General features: G+C 36.5%; 1 protein-coding gene across 5 annotated transcripts in view; it reads right to left on the bottom strand.

Annotated features, from left to right (window-relative positions):
* ERP44 (endoplasmic reticulum protein 44) overlaps positions 1 to 19,528 on the bottom strand; it is a 93,129-nt gene that overhangs the window by 43,079 nt on the left and 30,522 nt on the right. Inside the window, exons 1-4 of one of the 5 annotated variants that reach the window (XM_023545101.2) lie at positions 15,246 to 15,318; positions 13,420 to 13,459; positions 10,246 to 10,377; positions 9,095 to 9,210 (exon numbers count right to left, since the gene is read on the bottom strand). In XM_023545101.2, coding sequence (XP_023400869.1) covers positions 9,095 to 9,194 — 100 coding nt within the window. In that variant the 5' untranslated portion in view covers positions 9,195 to 9,210; positions 10,246 to 10,377; positions 13,420 to 13,459; positions 15,246 to 15,318. Of the gene's footprint in view, positions 1 to 9,094; positions 9,211 to 10,055; positions 10,151 to 10,245; positions 10,378 to 13,419; positions 13,460 to 13,599; positions 13,668 to 14,028; positions 14,093 to 15,245; positions 15,319 to 19,528 lie in introns of those variants that run through there. The other 4 variants (XM_023545100.2, XM_010587799.3, XM_023545099.2 and 1 more) reach the window with 4 other exon arrangements.

Raw genomic sequence — 19,528 nt, 5'->3', positions numbered from 1 at the left:
ATGCACATAAATTCTTTGTATTTTCTTGTTCTTTTTTCTTACCACATCGTTTATGTACAGCTCTTTCAAAAACTTCCCAGTGTCCAAAAAGGGCCGTTAAAGTTGCGTTGGAGGGTAGGTCAGTAAGAGTAACTCAGTATGTGGGCGCATGTGTTATCTAATCCAAGGACAATTACAAAGTACTTTCCTAAAAATACTAGTGGAAGTCTGAAAGCTCAGCTCTGACCAAGTAATTGTATGAATGCATCTTACTGGGTGCCATACAGCCTAACGCCACTGGAGGTCAGTAGAGAGCCTGGTCCTATCAGGGGCAGATTGATGGTACTTTCTAAGGCCCATGATCCCCAGGGAGAGTGAAGAATTCTACTCCCGAATTCCCCAAAGGAGGTAAATGCAGAAGATGTGATAAAATGAGATCACCATCTACAACTGAAGCAAGGGCATGTTTTAATTGTGTGTATGTGTGTGTGTAGAAATTTTTGAAAAAAAATAATTACAAAAACAAGGACAATTTGCAATTTAACCACCATTAGGGAAAACCACTATTAACATTTTGGTTTATACCTTGCTGAGTTGAATAAAAGACACTGAACTATCAGTGACATGTTTCAATTGAGATAAACTGAGGTTAGTCAAATAGGAAAGCGCCAGCATTGATACTTGCAGAATAGGTAAAAGCAGCTTCAAAGAAAATACCAGAAACGGAAATGTAACTCTCAATTTTTTTAATCATGACCATTACCAACACTCTTAATGGCACAGAGATCTATATTGTATAGAAAAACACAAAAATCTATTACTTAGAGTTGGGTGATGCGCAAGACTCAGGCTCTGAATGTGAAGTTGTTTCAGGATTACTTGGACAAATTAATTTAGGTACACCCATTAATGATAAAAAAAAAAACCTATATCTAAGTAAGTCTAAAATAGTTCTTATACCAGGTATAAAACATTCTGATAAGAAAATATTGTGCCATAATTCAATTTTTTCTCAGTTTTTTTGGGTGTAAATGAAAGTTTGCCTTATAATCGATGATAGATTAGATTTGATGAAATATGGCAGAATCTACCTTCTTGAATTGTTGGGAAATACTCATAAAAGTACTTAAATTATAGTACCTACAAAACAAACGCTTCATAAATGCTGGCTATTATTTGTTATCCATCTACCTATTCAACAATTATTAAGCTATGCACCATTCAGTGCCAGGGATAGAAGGGTAAGGAGATGAGGTCCCTGCTGTTATAGAGGTTACATTTTATCATTATTATCAATGTTAATATTGCTACTGCTGCTGCTGCTACTCTTGTTTCCACAAGTTAGAATCTTAGATGAAATTCTTAAGGTTCTTAATATATTAAGAGCCTTAAGAATTGGGACCAAAAGATGTACCAATTTGGATTTCCGTTAGCACAGACTCTTATTAAACCAATAGACTCTTATTATCCTCTATAAATAAGTCAACAATAAAGGCATCTTTCACCAGAGATGTGGGGTTTCCTTTTATGGGCCCTCCAGATGGGAAAAGCTAAGAAAGAAGGTTACTATCAGATCTATGACAAAAATGAAACTCAGCATCCCACTTCTCTTGCATGATGAGCGAGGATACCCACTCTATGACTATCACAGGAATATCAACTGCCTCTAGGTTGGAAACCCTGGTGGTGTAGTGGTTAAGAGCTACAGCTGTAAACCAAAAGGTCAGCAGGTGCTCCTTGGAAACTCTATGGGGCAGTTCTACTCTGTCCTGCAGTGTCGCTATGAGTCGGAATCGACTTGATGGCGATGGGTTTGGTTTGGTTCGCTAGGTGGTAAGAGGGGGCTGTTCCTCAAGGTTCTGCTCTAGATTCTCTTTTCTAATTCCCCTGACTTCCTTTTCCTCTTCCTGTTCTCCTTCTACCTTGTCTGTTTCCTACATTAAATACAGCATATGGAGAATTTAGGGCTTGGGGAGGAATTAAATTTTACTACTAGGCGATGGCTGTTCAAGCTACAAGCTTTAGCACAGAATTTCAAGAATATAATTGAACTTAAAAAACAGTTGGGAGCTCCCTGATGACACTTAGGTCTCCATCTGAGTTCAAAATTCTTTCTACAGTTTCCAAATTTTTTCAGGGGGATGGGCTAGAGGACGTAGGAGCCAAGGCTGCTCCTTATGGCTCATACACAGAAGTAGAAGGGCTAGAAGGGCTAATGGGTAAAATAAATCTGCTATATCCTTCTCCACTGCTATATCCTTCTCCAGTTCCCCAGTTTTCAGCCTATTTAGCTACACCTTTTAGCAAAGAAAGTCTGGAAAAGGCATATGAAGAAGTGAGGTAAATGTGGAGCAGAAAACACTCCACAGGATGCTGCTGGTGAAACAGAGAAGGAACTATAGGCAGCAAACCAAAGAAGGGTCTTCTATGTCTATGTAATAAGATGGGTTTTCATGACTGACGAGTAAACCGGCTTGGAGCAGAACTCCCAATGAAGAATTCACAACTTGTGCTAAGCAATGCATAGGTATACTGCCTCTCAAACGGGCTACTTCGAAAATACTCACTTGGAATGTTTTATGAATAGTGCCACTACATTTTTATATTGTTACACTATTATGTTGTTTGTTTCTCAACTTTGGTCTCTCATCATCCTCAATTTCAAACAGGGCAGCTAAAGAAAAAAAAAATTTAACACAGCATTGACAAAAATCCCCAAAGCAAGACAATATACAAGATCTGTGGCTAAGACAGTCAGGTTTCAGAACCAAATTCAGACACATGTCACACCTCAATTTGAGCTTGCAATGCATTTTGAAATAATAGTCATGAAAGGATAAAAAATCCAACATGAGCAAAGTTGGTTCATACATTTTGCCACATTAATTTCTTTCTGTGTTGGATTTTATCAAGTCTTTCTGCATCTATTGAAAAGTTGATTTTTCTTTTTTTAGATATTGATGAGATTTCTTATACTTCCTAATATTAACCCATCTTTGCATTATTGGGATAAATGCTGCTTGTAGAATATTCACAAAACGCACATCTACTTTCCGGAACAGTTGGTGGTATATCAGAGATACTAACACCCAAGAGGTGGCAACCTACAAAAGGCAGCTTTATGGCCAACAACATGATGTCCCACGGCAAGGCCAGCTCATTAGAGGTTTTCAATGAAAAACTCAAGACCATCACACAGAGAACTGTGGGTCAGTTCCCAAAAGCCATCACGTGGCTCTAGGTATTCCTCGAAAGGTCAGTTAAAATCTATTCAAGAAAATGCTTTTTGAATTCAATGATTGTGCCCAACGTCATTTATTACAGTAAAGATAAACAGAAAGCACAATTAACAGTATCACAGTACACCTGCACAATCCAGATTTCTAGCTTCTTCCATACACATTTTCTCAAAAACCCTAAGGCAGCAATGCCCCTCCCATTTTTTTTTCTTAGTCAATGACAAACCACAGGTTCAGTGACTTTTTTTTTAACATCAATTTTCTATTTTGAAACATTTCAAACTTACAGAGAAGATGAAAAGTAACATAACAAACACTTCTATACCCTCACTAGACTCCACAACATCTCATCACTTTTCTTTTTCTCACACACCTAGAGACTTTTTATGGAGCGTGCTGAATCAAGTTCAGTGATTTTTAAGGGGTTTTCCCAACTGCATGTGAGTTAGTAAGCAGTTAGTTGGCATCCAGCAGTAGAAAAAATGATTCTGTCCTAGAAGAGGCCTGGGCCAGATAGTGTAGAAACAATGCTACCACGTTCGAGTAATTATATTTTTATTGTATATATGCTGGTCCCTTAATTTAGACAAATTTAGCCACAATTTAAACAAAATTTACTCCATAATTCATAACAAGGCATTTTTATTTTTATACAAAAACTGGGTGAATTCTTAGTTTTTATGAGAAAATCCTGTTTAAATAACATTATTTTGACTTTCGAAACAGTAGTTAGCTCGTATAAGCTGTATACTCCTTGGTTACAGTTCTGGCTCCTTTCATTTACTATGTAACCTTGGTAAGTCACTCAGCCTCTCTAAGTCCCCAGTGTCTTCATCTATAAAATGATGATACTATACTCCAGCTCTCTCAAAGCCCAATGTTCTTTCCTACCTCAGAAACTTCACACCTACTGCTCCTTCCGCCTGAAACATTCTCCTTTTCAAATGTCCCTTAAGAATTACAACTCTTCCTTCAAGTCTTGGATCATTTCCTTCGACAGGGCTTCCCTAACGCCCCTCAGATTAGGTTAGACTTACATTATCTCATAGCACCCGATATCTTCCCTTCAGAACAGTTATCACAACATGCAAGTATGTATTCATTTCTCCTGCTTTCCGGAGTGTGTTTGGTTCACTGCTATATCTCTGGGACCTAACTCAGTGTATTACATAAATTAGACACTAAAAAATCTTGTTGACTGAATGAACAATACTATCTAAATCAGGGGGCTGTGATAAAGATAACTAGAATAACACAAATAAAAGCACGTCTAAATCCAAGTAAGCACTCAATAAACAGTAGTTTTTTCCAGGTGATTCGACTATAAACTTTTTACAGGAACTTTTCCAAAAAATAACACTTTTACTTTGAATAGAAGGTCTGGGTAAAGCAGTGAATCAGAAGCAAAGCAGACAGACTAATATCCTAGAGAGCAGGACAAAGCAGGCTGTCTTAATACTACCCAGGTGATTGATAAGAATGATACATATGTATGCAGGATGATACCTTGATTCTGAGACCACTTCAACTCTTGCTAGGAAGCTTTTTATGCCTGACAAAAACTAATCCTGAAGAAACAAGCAGGTACATTTGGCTGGAAAAAATTCCATAAGGAAATTAAGACAGACCACATGAATATAGAATTGAGGCTAGAAGAATCAAGAGAAAAAAGAGGTGAAGTCCTCTAATGAGAAAACTACAAAAATAACAAAATCACTGGTGAGTAAAAATGGACAATCTGGAAAATACTAATAATAAGCTTTGATTTATTAAGCACTTACTATATGTCCCAACTGAGGAGCCCTGGTGGCACAGTGGTTAAGCACTCAGCTGCTAACCAAAAAGTCTGCAGTTTGAAGCCACCAGCTGCTCCTTGGGAGAAAAATGTGCAGTCTGCTTCCATAAAGATTACAGCCTTGGACTTATGGGGCAGTTCTACTCTGTCCTATAAGGGTCACTATGACTTGGAATTGATGCACTGTTTTTTTTTTTGATTATGTACTAATTACTATTCTAAGCATTTTGCATAAATTAACTTCTATTCAACATTGTAGTAGAGGTTCTAACAAATGTAAAAAGGCACAAAAAAGAAAAGGTATCCACATTGGAAAGGAAGAAGTAAAACTGTCTTTATGTGCATACAACGTATTACTTAATTAGAAAATCCTATGAAATCTACATAAAAACTGTAAGAACTAATAAGGAGCAGCATACAAGATCAATATACAAAAATCAATTGTATTTTCTATATACCAGCAATGAACAATCAAAAATTGAAATTAAAAAAATCAGTGCCACTTACAACAGCATGAAAAAATACTACTTAGAGGTAAGTCTCACGAAAGATGTGCAAGACCTGACAAAATATATCAGATAAACTCAGTGTTAGTTTCTACGTTTTAACAAATGAAAGATGTTAACATTAGAGGAAACAGGGTAAGAGGCAAAAGGAAACTCTGTATTATCTTTGCAACTTTTCTATATATCTACAATTATTCCAAAATAAAAAGTTATTAAAATAATATTTATAGTGGCATCAAAAATAAGAAACACTTAGGGATAAATCTGACAAAGACCTATAGATTAAAAGCCACAAAACATCAGTGAGGGAAACTGAAGAAGGCCTAAATAAGTGGGGAAATATACAACATTCACAGACTGGAAGACTCAAGATATTACTAAGATGACTATTTTCCACAAATTGGTCGAAGGATTTAAAGCAATCCCAATTAAAACCCCAGCAGGCTTTTTGTTGTTAGAAATTAACAAGCTGTTTCTAAAAATCATAGGGAAACCCAAAGCAAGCAGAATAGTCAAAACACTTTAAAAAAAAAAATACAAAGTTGGGAGATTTATATTACCTAACTTCAAGATTTAACTGTATAAAGTTACAGTTATCTAAAGAGTGTGATTTGATGTAAAGACAGACAAAACACATCAACAAAATGGAATAGAGACCAGAAATAAACCTACACATATTTGGTCAATTGAATTTGAAGAACACGCAAAGGCAGTAGGTGAAGAAAGGATAATCTTTTCAACAAATGATGCTGGAATAGCTTGATTAAAAAAAAGAAAGAAAAACAAACCCACTGTCATCAAGTCGTTTTCAATTCGTAGTGACCCTATAGGACACAGTGGAACTACCCCATAGGGTTTCCAAGCAGCAGCTGGTGGATTTGAACTGCCGACTTTTGGTGAGCAGCTGAGCTCTTAACCACTGCAAAGAATGAACTTTTACCACATATAAAAAATTAACTCCAAATGGATCATAGGCCTGTATGTAAAACCTAATACTATAAATTATATACATATATATGGAAACCCTAGTGGCATAGTGGTACAGAGTTCTGCTGCTAATCAAAAGGTCAGCAGTTCAAATCTTCCAGGTACTCACTGGAAACCCTATGGGCAGTTCTACTCTGTCCTGTAGGGTTGCTATGAGTTGGAATTGACTCAATGGCAATGGGTATATATATAACCTGTTGCCATCGAGGCGAGTAGATTTTGACTCAAAGTGACCTTACAGGACAGAGTAGAACTGCCCCATAGGGTTTCCAAAGCTGTAACCTGTACGGAAGCAGACTGCCACATCATTCTCTCTCTGAGCGGCCGATGCATTTGAACCACCTACCTTTAAGTTGGCAGAAGAGCGCTTTAACCACTGCACCACCAGGGCTCCTTGATTTGAAGGATAGTGAAAATGGTTGTACAACTTAAAGAATGTAATCAATGTCACTGGCTGTACATGTAGAAATGGTTGAGATGGGCATATGTTCTGTGTATTTTCAACATAAAGAACAATAAAAGCCACCATACGAAATCTCACCAAAGAAGAATCTGCCTAATAGGTTTTTCTTTCCAGATTATAGGATTCTTAAGGTTCTCTCAGGTCAAAAATCTCTGTGGCCTAACTGGCACATAAGGGGTTACCAAAAGCACAGTCTGTCTTACAACAATCTCTAAAGAGAGAGAGAAAAATGTGAACAAATCATCAGTAAGGGTTCCATAATGTCATTTTTTATAAGTGATGAACTATACTGAAGGGAAAAAATATTCAGAAAGAATACACAATGCCTGAGATGTAGCCTGCCTTAGTAGCAACTAACTTTGTAGATCTCTCTGACGAATTAAAAGGCATCTAAACTAGGGCTATCTGCTCCCACAAAAAAAGAACCTGATTACTAGCAATGATGTCAGATTTACCTCAAAGTAAGCTAATCTGTTTAACACACAGAATAATGGATGTTCACAGTTCAATCATACAAATATCAATTTTCCTTTCCAATGACTCTAAGCTTGAGAGCATTACCTCAATTTTTATGGTCCAAATTCAGTGAAAGTTAAGGACAATTGTCTGTCTACACTGTAATGCCTAATTAAACACAGAACAGAACAGAAAGATTTGAAATGAGAGCCCACACCAAAAATATCATGTTCTCTGTGGGTGAAAGGTGGGAGGAAAGATCCAGAAGACAGTGTGGAGATGCAGTCCATGCTTGAACTGACAACCTGTTGTGCTCACTTCACCCTGTCTAGCTGTGAATTTCAGCAGACAGAAGTGTAGGAATATGGCTTTATGGCTCTGAAATGCTTTGCCATTAGTTGGTTTTGCCTAGTACAAAACTGTACAAATCCCAAAATGCTTGCTGAACAGAAGAGAAGCAAATAGGTCTATAAAGGCATCTGGGTGGGAAGATCTGGATTCTAATTCTGGCTTGACTACACATTAAGCTGTGTGATGCTGGTTAAGTTGCTTTAATTCTATTTTTCTCATCAGTAAAATGAAAAGTTTCTCTCTCTCCCTCTCACACACACAAACACACAAATTCTAATTGACAGGTTAAGTGTAAAGGATAGGAAACTTGCAGAATGGGAGAGAGTTTCTATATTCAGGCCAACTTACCAGTAACTCAATGCAGTAAGCTTTTAATGAGCAATCTCTCTCTCCCAGAAACTATTTTAGATGCTCAAACTACAGAGATTAATAAGTGGTTTCCTTAAGCATTTTTTAAATGCTCACTTAAAACCAAGAATTAAAAAAAAAGGCCATGCCTTTGAAGAATTGACATTGCAGCTGGTCAGACAACTAAGACACAATCAACTACGAGTTCCAAGTACAGTGAGTTTGGTACTGTGAAAGAGGGCAGTACAAGAGTAATGGGGCACTCAGGAGGAAACGCCCCGATAGTGCGCTAGCCCACCCTGGAGCATCTGTTAAGCATGTGGAAAACAGGAGGGTTTTATAGAGAATGTTCAACTGGGATAAGCAAAATCTAAGAAGTTGAATTTTAAGTGTAACATAAGCTTTTTAATATTCTCAGTACTTACAATTAGTAAACAGAGCTAATTACACATCAAAGATTGTCTAGGCAAATCTTAGGAGAATCTTTTAAATAACAGAAGCACACAAAAATCTGAGATTATCTTACTTTAAATGTCTTATAGGGTAGCCATGAGTCGGAATCGACTCGACAGCACTGGGTTTTTGTTTTTTTTTTAAATGACTGTACATGGTATTTTTTCATGATCTTAAGAATAACAGAAGTCAATTTTTTCTTCTGAAACTGTATTTCAATTTTATTTATTGATTTTGGTATTTGCTTTGGGAGAAAATATTGCTAATCATCACTTACTACCCATAATACATTTAAAGGAAAAAATAACAAAAAACTTTCCACAGGCAAAATGCAAAGTAGTGTTCTAAATACACAAAGATTAAATATTAACAATTTAACCAAGGTCACTACAGCCTTTTTGGTTTGTGCTTCACTGAAAGTGAACCATTAAAAAAAGCGGGGTGGGGGGGGTGTGCAGGTGTGTAGAAGACATAGGGATGAGACAGTTTCTTCTAGACTTCCTACTGAGGTACTTACAGTGCTGATCACAATCAACTCTGGCAAACACTACTTGATTCTCATTTGGGTATTCCTCCTTAATGACATTGGAAGCTTCCTCGAAAATTGGATGCAACATCTGGCTGAAACGACACCTATACATAGAGAATAATACCAATTGAAGTGGAAACAGAAATACTGAAATTTCAGTTATCATCCATTTATGTTTAGTATATGTACAATACACAACTTTGTGAGACGATTATGCACTTAATTTAATCGTGGATCGTGATGCCATTCACTGGAAAGGAAGACAATTTGGAACATCCCATGTCAATTCAATGACTATAAATAATTCAAAGATTTTAGCTTTTCACCTTTAAAAAATTGCCAATATTATGGAGCAGACTGTTAAGGATCTATCACAGAGGCCAGGAAACAAGTCTGAAATTATCCCACTAAGATACCTACTAGGACTTGTGACTACTGAGGCTTGGGCATTTATACAATAATCAGCTTTCTCTGTATAAAATCTTTCAAATGGTAAGTTCATTGCAAATATGAGACATTAACCTGGCTAGCTCAATCAAATTCTCACAGGCAAATTAGCAGGCTAGGTAAATAAAGTTGTGTTAAAAGAATATAAGGAATTATTTCCTTTCAAAATTTATCCCTTTTTAATATGGGCTTTTATATTGTATATACTAAGTGCAAATATTTCAAATTCCTAAACAAGATTTCATGCCCATGTTTCCTTTTTTTTTTTTTTAACTTTAAAAAGAGAGGGATAAACTCCACAATATTCCAGAAACTTGACATTTCTGACTGTTCCTTAATCAGGCCAACCACTTCGTAAATACATGCTGTTGATCATGAATGGGACCTAATAAGAAATAAGGGAAGAACCAGAATTAGCACACTATTGGCTGGGTTAGAATGGTCATTTTCTCACATGAAAAGGGTACTGAGTACTTGTTAACAAACAAACTATAATTGCTACCGTTGCTTTCAGAGTCCTTTTCCACCAAGACATTTATTGAGATGAAGTCTCTGAACTCTTTAATCCACATGTGATTAGGTCATACATTTTACCTATAATTCAACAAAGATATTATAAAGCCTATGAAAGAATGCAAACTTCATACTTCCTCCCTATTTCTTTTTATATATATCTCTTCTAGCCCACTCACCTGACTTCCTAAGGAGATGTCCTAGAATATACCAAGGAGACACAATCTGTATCTTCAATCTCTTGCTTTCAAGTAGCTCTTTCCTCTTTTAGCATTCTTAAATCTCTCCCATCTGGGATAGGTGGGTGGGGTCTGTGGACATCAGGGACCGTGTCTTATTTGACTACATAGTCTAATAAGCATTCAGTAGATGTCTAGTGAGTAAATATGCTAACAGAATGGAAGAACTGCAGAGGCTAGGACCACAGGTTTGTGAGTTCTTACAGTTTGCTAAAAAATAGGGTGCTAGAGGGGAAAGCAAGAGGGGAGGGACTGATCAACAGCTACCTGATGAACTAGGATGTGGCATAGTAAAGAATCCGTGGAATGGCTCCTGGCTTAAAGGCAAGGTAAAGACACATCAAGAACCCTTCTTTCTGGATTATCTCGTTTGCTGCCCAGTAAGCATTTAAGCACAGGTTCAAGTTTAAAACTGAGTCAGTTTTAATATCAAAAGGTAAAAGGGGAAGATGAAATAAAAGTTCAATTCCAATATTATTGTACCTTCATGCACATGTGTCCAAACATATAGAAACATTACATTTATAAAACTAAAATCACAGAAGCAATGGATCTATTAAAAGGACCTTAAGGATCATCTGAACCCCATTTCCAATCTAGTGCTTGAATCAACCCCATACAAATCAGCTATATCGGTGCATGTCTTTGCAGTGACACTTTGGGGGCATTTACTAGCATGACGTAGTGTGGAAAAAAATAAGCTTTGGAGTCAAACATACCTGAGTTTAAACCCCAGTTCCACCAATTACTAGCCATATGACCTTTCTGAGACTCAATTTCCTCAACCTAAAATGCAAATTACAATACCTACCTGCAGAATAGTTCTGAGCATTAAAAACAATGTTTGTGAAGAACCTGGCACCTAACAGCATTATTAAGGATATGCTATGGGTTTATTACACTGCGAAGCATACGTCAGCTCTATTAGAGAACTCTTCCTTAAACTGTGCGACATCCATAAATTCCAGAGGGAATTCAGGATCTAGTCTTTGAGGCTACAAATACAAGACTATGTCCTATTGCCAATTACCTAAGTGTTTTCAGTTGAATAAAAGAACCCTAATCCAGAACAACTCGAGGTATTCTTTAGGTAATACGTTTTCCCAACTAACCACAAAATAGTCCACACTTCCAGTCCAGTTTTTGCAACAGGGTGGTAGCATGCTCAATTTCTCTTTCTTACAACACACAAAATCCCTCAGTCAAGAGAACTGCATTCTAGTTTTACTCTGCCACAATCTTGTAAGATAAACTTAGGAAACCACTTTATTCCTCTGGATCTCATTTTTTGTATTTTTTAAAGTGAAAGACTAGACTAGATAATCTTCTACCAAGTTGCAAGGCTAATGTATGTTTGGACAATCCTAATTTACCTTGGAAAATACTAACCTTTCTTATACATTTTATAAATGATATTTTCTCTATATTATCTTCAACTTTTTACTAAGGTTCTTTAAATACCCATATCATACACACATTCATTCATTGAGTAAATATTTATTATGTACTTCGTTGCCAACTATTAGTGGCACAGTGGTTAGGCACTTGACTAGTAACCAAGAGGTTGGCAGTTTGAATCCACCAGCTGCTCCCTGGATACCTATGGGGCAGTTCTGCTCTGTCCGATAGGGTTGCTATGAGTCGGAATCAACTTGACAGCAGTGGGTTTGGTTTTGTCCTACGCAAAGCACTTGGAGTTTACTTTTGAAAAAGATAGATATGGTAACTGTTTTCACAAAACAAGCAATAGAGTAGGGAGCCACCAACTAAACTATAGCATATAAGTGCTATGATTGGGTAACTATGGGGTCTTATGGGAAGCTATAAGAAGGGTTCCTAACTTGACTGGAGAGGGAGATGGGGCACTGATCAAAGAAAGTGACCTGGAGAAAGTAGAATCTAATCTAAGACTTGAAAGATGACTAGGACTTAACTAGGTAAAGACATGTGTGAGAGAAGAGCGATCTATCCAGGCAGAAGACATATGACTAAAGATGTAGTGATGAAAAAAGTACAGAATATTACAGGAAGTGAAAGAAGTATAACAGGAGCAGAATGTGGGAGTGGAGAGACAGAGAGATACAGTCGTAGAGGTAAGCAGGGAACAGGTCATGAGGGGCCTTCTAGGCCAAGGTAAGGGACTTGAATTTTAACGTAGAGTTAATAGAAAACAATTTAAGGGTTTAAAGATGGGGTGTAAACTAATCTGATTCGCACTCTGGCTTACATTGTAGAAAACAGATTGGAGACATGTAAAACTACAGGCACAGAAAATTAGAGGACTGTTGCACGAATCTAGGGACGTTGTGATACTGTGGCCCGAAGCAGGGTAGTGGCAGCTAGTAGGAGGTAAACCTAAAAAGGTCAAATAAGGTGCAGATTGTCCATGAATAAAGATTACATGAATGTTTGATACTTCTCTCCAGCTGAAGCTCCCTTCCTCCTACCTCCGTGCCACATTCACTAAATATCTACACATCAAGTCCTTGCTCTAGATGCTGGGAATACTGACTAATACACTATCTGTCCTCAAAGTTTCATTGCTTGGACGTGAACAGATAAGATTAAAAACAAAACAAAAACACCAATGTTGTAAGACAAAGAAAGGGGTACCATATGAACACAGAAAACAGAATCTGATTTAGCCAAGGGACGGAGTAAAGGCTTCTTGGAAGAGGTAGTAGATGGTGTAAGTTGAAAAACGTCAATAGGTATTTTTCCTTCTAAACTTGCCACGCCCACATCCTCACCTCCAAACCCTGCCTTACTTCCTCAGTCAAGAACAAGACAAATTTCAATAAGTATTTTTAAAAAAGAATTTTTGTCTTATTTGGGTTTTTATGTTACCTGCTTTTACTAGTTCAGACGTGGGAGAATGGAATCAGTTATACTTCTCTTTTAAAATATAAAACTTTACCACATTAAGCTGTTTTACTTGTGGATGAGTCTTAATTGATTTTGTCTATGGAATTTGGTCTATAAAATAGTCTCGAAATAGAAAAAGGCTTCCCCATGCACCCCATTATAAAAAAAACAGCAAGGAAAATTCACCTGTAGCAAGTTAAAAAATATCTCAACTGATGCAAAAACAAAAGCACAAAGATTATTACTTACCAGTCAGCATAAAAATTTACTAAAGCAACATCAGCATTGTCTGAAATTGAAAAACAAAACCAAACAACCAAAGTTATTTGTAATTATACGTAATTTTGACATAACTGAAGACAGGGTTTTCATCACAGTCTTTTCCCATTATAAGGACCCACTAAAATCACACAATACCAGTTAAGTTACCTCTCACTCAGAAACCCATATACAGAGTCCTGGACTGCATAGACAAAATCCTCCATTTTACACCTGCACTGCATATTAAAAGAATATAAAGCAAATGAGAAATCAAACTAACATCAGGCAAGTAAGTTACTCAATAGCTTACTCTCATAAAAAGTATAACGGCAGAGAGTAGTCAAAGTTTATAATGACTTTTAAAATGATCTGGATTTTAATGACCCATTTTATGATCTTCCATTTCCATGAGTGACGGAGAATCAGCTCTGCAAGTAAAATCCTATTTCACGTAAGAGACCTGTGTAACTAAGCTATCTCAACATCTCACAGGTCCCACCTCACTGCAACAAGTAATCTACAACAGCAGTTTTGCAGACATGTACTTTTTCTGTTTCCTATCCATTTTCTTTGTTGCAAAAAAAAAAAAAAACTTACTATTATTTGCATATCAGGATGTGAAGACAGGAGAAAGATGTAGCTCCATTACATTTGCCTAAACCTAATTCAGAGAAACTTAAGTAAACTCCTGAAGTACTCACCAAAACAAAACAAAAAGATATTCTAGAACTTGGAAGATAAAAGGAGTGAAAACGGTATGTGAGTTTCAAGTCCCTTCTTCTTTTTTTACCTGCTAAGCACTTTTTATCCACTTGCTTATTCACCCTAAAAAAGTGAATTTTTTTTTAAAAAGTGTTTTTTTTTTTTTTTTATTCACTCTAAAAAAGTGGTTCAAAAAGTGTGGTCCCTGGATCAGCAGCATCAGCGTCACCTAGGAGCTTAACGAAATGCAAATTTTTTAGCAGGGCCTAGCAATACCCTTAGAAACCGGGATGGGCCCAGCAGTATGATGTTAATAAGCTCCACAGGTGATTCTGATGCATGCTGAAGTGTATAGGGCCACTGATCTAAAGAGATTCCATAAGGTGAGAACAGACTTTTTAGCACTTAGTACCAATTCCAGGAACACAAAACGATACATGATGCCCAGTGAATGTTATAACTCCTTTTACCGCTATTACTTTTGGTTTTATTATGCTCAAACCAGTGGGTTAAAAAAAAAAAGTATGCACATTGTGTATTTTTTAAAGCTTGTAAATGGTAATTTTCTATCAATCATGTCTTCACCTTCACTCTACTCTTTTTAAAAACAAGAAATTTACTCCTGAGATAATCATATCCATGATCACATTTTAAGCAAATACAGCATTCAGTAAAACATTTATTGACTTTACCCGGCCAAATGATAATAATGAGATTAGAGTAGGTGATTCAGTTAGAATAAAAAAAGACAAAAAAATGTCTAGGCTCTGTCCCAAGGTCAGTAAAAACCAGTACTGCACAGTGGGAACTGTCGGCCTCTAGCCAGGCTTTAGCAAAATAGTTTATGAGTTATTAAGAGTGGTATCTACAACAAGACAAAGGAAACAAGACCAAGTGTTTATAAATTTACTTATTTACACACTAAACGTATACATTTCAAGAACTATTACTAAAGGTGAAAACCAAAAGTATTTTGTTCATTCAGTCAGATATGAAATTAATCAGAATGCCAATTTTTCAACTATTCTAGGTAATTGAGATTTTACTGTTTGTGTAAACACAATACAGTGTACTTTTAAAAAATGTACTTTAAAAAATATTGAGGTACTTACTTAAAATTTCATCTATATTCTCTGTATCAAGACTTGTTATTTCAGTTGTTACAGGAGAAAAAAACCACGTTACCTGAAAATTTCAAAAATGTGAATTAATAAATGTTTCCACAAATGGAAAATAAAGCAGAATGTCTAAAAAAAGAAAAAGCTATGAATAAAGTTGGCTCCACTTATACTTCAAATGAGACTTGCTAAACTTCCAAATATTTAAGAGATCATTTCTAAAAACTGAAAATGTTTTTTTAATTTTTATTGTGCTTTAAATGAAAGTTTACAAGTCAGTCTCTCATACAAAAATTTATTTTTTTTTTGCTATATACTCCTAGTTACTCTCCCCCTAATGAGACAGCACACTCCTCTTCACCCTCTATTTCCGTGTCCATTCAACCAGCTTCTGTCCCTCTCTGCCCTCTCATCTCCCCTCCAGATAGGAGCTGCCCGAATAGTCTGTGTCTACTTGAGCCAAGGAGCTCACTCCTCACCTGTATCATTTTCTGTCTTATAGTCCAGTCCAGTCCCTGCCTGAAGAGTTGGCTTTGGGAATGGTTCCTGTCTTGGGCTAACAAAAGGTCTGGGGACCATGACCTCCGGGGTCCTTCTAGTCTCAGTCAGGCCATTAAGTCTGGTCTTTTATGAGAATTTGAGGTCTGGATCCTACAGCTCTCCTGCTCCCTCAGGGGTTCTCTGTTGTGTTCCCTGTCAGGGCAGTCATTGGTTGTGGCCAGGCACGAGAAAACTGAAATTTTACTCACCCTTTTAAATTAATACTTTCGACAAGTTTATCTCTAAAGCTCAAAAAACAGAAATACCAGATTACTGGTTTTAAATATATTTAACATAAAACCAGAGTTAAGCTTGCTGATTCTATCCTATCATGTTTCTAAGACAGAAAAAAATAATGAATAAAGGGAAGAATTTAAGACAGTGTTTTGCAAACTATGAAGCAAAAGTCCTTCTTCTCTCAGTTTTACTTCCTGGTGATGACAATGTGTTAAGTGAGAAGGTATTAAAAAAAAGAATAACAATATTTTTGCTTCTACTTTAATGTGTCTGAAAGCTGAAGATCAAGTTTATCAAAGAAAATCTTAGCCTGTCATCTGCAACCCAAAGAAGAGATATAATTTTGAAGTAAACTAGCTGTTATTTTAAAAAGTATATATAGTGTATTTTATTTTTAGGTTCCATCTTTAGTACATTTTGTGTTTGCTGCCTGGAGAATTTTTTGTTCAAATCAGAGTTCATATGTGAAAATTCATTCACTGAATCACTGCTATTTATTGAGCATCAACTAATGCCAGGACCTGATCAAGGTACTGAAGACTATTGTTTTACCCACTCATTTCATGGACACTTTAATACTTAGAACAGTTACAACTCAAAATTTTATAATTCACCAACAATTCAATTTCTGAATAGTATAAAGAGATGCACTGATGCTGGCACATAAATAAAATTTTTTTTATTTGAAATATTTCAATAAATTTATCCTTTTCTTAGAAAAAGTCTAAGAAGAACACTAAGTCTTACTTTCAAGTTACCATAATGGTGTAGCCAACAGCTGACTACCATTTCTGCCAGCGACCAATATGTTACACCCTCCTAATTTTTTTTTTTTTTTTTTATAGTAAGCTAGGAGTCCCTGGGTGGTTCAAATGATTAACATGCTCAGCTGCTAACCAAAAGGTTGGAGGTTCCAGTCCTCCCAGAGGCACCTAGGAAGAAAGGCCTGGGAATCTACTTCCAAAAAATCAGCCAGGAGCACAGTTCTACTCTGCCACAAACAGAGTCACGATGAGTCAGAACTGCCTCAATGGCAACTGGTAAAAGCTAATTAGTTGAAAATCTCTGGATATTCGGCTGATATAATAATCTCATTATTTTCAGCAACTCAGAATTTAACTGAAAAGATCAGACCTGTCAAATATTTCAATAACAGATCCTTCCCTTGTAAGCACATAATCGGCTGTAGATAATGGCAGAATCCAATTACAATGGTACAATAAGATTTTGGAGTAGATTGTGTGTTGAAGAAAAACTCAAGAAGACATAAAAAAATATGATATAAAAAGATGAAGTCAGTCATTATCAAAGTCAAATCATTAAATAACTCCACAGTCATTAAGGAGCATCTACTAGATACTGAGAAGAGCCCTGGTGGAGCAGTGGTTGAGCACTCAGCTGCTAACCAAAAAGTCAGCGATTCGAATTCCCAGTCACTCCACGGGAGAAAGATGTGGCAATCTGCTTCCACAAAGATTTACAGCCTTTGAAACACTATGGGGCAGCTCTACTCTATCCTACGGGGTCACTATGATAATCAACTCAACGGCAACGGGGTTGGTTTTTTTGGTTCAGTAGGTACTGAGAACACAAACGTTTAAGGCATGGTGTGTTCTGCCTTAAGGAGCTCTCAAACTAGTGGCAGTTGTAAGGAGGAAGAGAGATGTGATAAACGCTAGACTAGAGATGATGGTGGTCTTCAGTTGTATAATCCAAGGAGTCCATTTTTAAAGAGTTAGATACCACCTATCAAAATATATGCTTCAGAGCATATATTCTAAGTTTAATTGCTTCTGACTTAGAAATATTTACATGAAAAAAAATTTAGATGTTAAGTAACAACAAAAATGAGTCAATGATTGATATGACTGTATTAAATATTCCTTGTGAGACACTGTGCCGATGAATTTACAAATGATAAGACTGGTATTCAGGTAACAGGTGTGTTTCCTAAGAGGGCCTGAAGCAAGAAAACTATCTCTGACCCAATAATCTCTCCACGATGCAGGCTATAAAGGAGGGATTTTACTATTGTCATTAACAGTTGTATTAATAAGCAGTATGAAGACAAAGACAGGTTGTTTATTTGAATTGCTAGCAAGCTAAACTAGTCTGACAAATTGTTTCTTTTCATGTCAGCCCTGGGCAGAAACAAAGATTCTCCTGGGGAAACATCTTTATGTGTCAAATGCTATAGTGCTTAAATAAAATAAACAGAAATAGCTCTAAACAAGGAATGGGGGGGGGGAGGAGATCATTAATTATTTTAAATTTAGGCTTGAAGGAAAAAATTTTAATTCACTTAAAAGAGAAAGAAAAAGACAAAAACTTAAACAGAAAATTTTAATCAGTCATGAAGAATATACTCTCTAATGATGGAACAGTAAGACAGTATATGTAAATATACATACTAAACTTATGAAATATATTATAAATTGGTTGTTCTCTTCAGTTCATTGGCTCATTTTCTTGGCAGGAAAGCTGAGGAGATAGGTATCTCCAATCATGTTCCAAAATTCATTGATTAATTCCTTCAACATGCCTTTATTGTACCAATTAATAAACATTTCAGTCTGAGATATGTCCAGTGATATGATTTTATGTAAAATGTACACCCGTGAAGTGGTACGTATTGCACCCAAATTCATTTAAAAATAAAGTAAAAGGCTAGCTTACTCTCCAGGACTGCCCAACTGGCTAGGGATCCCAGTGCACTATCTATATTTCCAGTGTGTTTTAGAAGCCACCTAGCAACCAGCTGCTTTTCCTAAAATACATCCCATGATTTTTCTGCTCCTCTTTGCATACATGGTTTCCTCTACCTGAAGTACTCTTTTCTCCATTACTACATAATCAGTCCTTCAAGGATTAACCTTGGAATTCCCTCTTCCATGAAGCTTTGCCTAGTTTTTCAGGTAGAAAATTACCTTTTTTTCTTAATAGTCTGACCTACTCTATGAGAGGGAATGGAAAAATGAAAAATAGGCTAGAGGAACAGGAGTTAACAAGAAATTACCTCTTTAGATTAGCCATCAAGTTAAAACAAGATACAACCAAAAGTTGATAACATGATAAAATATTTGAAAAATAGGAGTTCCAAGGTGGCTCAAATGGTTAAGCATTGGACTACTAGCTGAAAGGAAGGTTCAAACCTGCCCAGAGGCACCTTGGAAGACAGGCCTGGCAATTTGCTTCTGAACAGTCACAGCCTTGAAAACCCTATGGAGCAGTTCTACTCTGCACACAAGGGGTCACCATGAATTGGAATCAACTAGACGGCAACCAGCAGCAGCAACAAATTTTTTTAAATAAATTTTGGAAGAAAAGGGTTTGGCAATTCTTCAAAAAGTTAAACAGAATTACCATATGAGCCAGCAGTTCCACTCCTAGGTATATGTCCAAAAGACTTGAAAACAGATACTCTCATACCAGTGTTCACTACAGCATTATTCACAATAGCCAAAAGATAAGAACAACCCAAGTGTCCATCAACAGAGGAA

This window comes from Loxodonta africana, chromosome 9 (genome assembly GCF_030014295.1).
Source record: "Loxodonta africana isolate mLoxAfr1 chromosome 9, mLoxAfr1.hap2, whole genome shotgun sequence".
NCBI lineage: Eukaryota > Metazoa > Chordata > Mammalia > Proboscidea > Elephantidae > Loxodonta > Loxodonta africana.
Note: the sequence above shows the minus strand (reverse complement) of the source record. Positions and strands in the feature narration are given on the sequence as shown.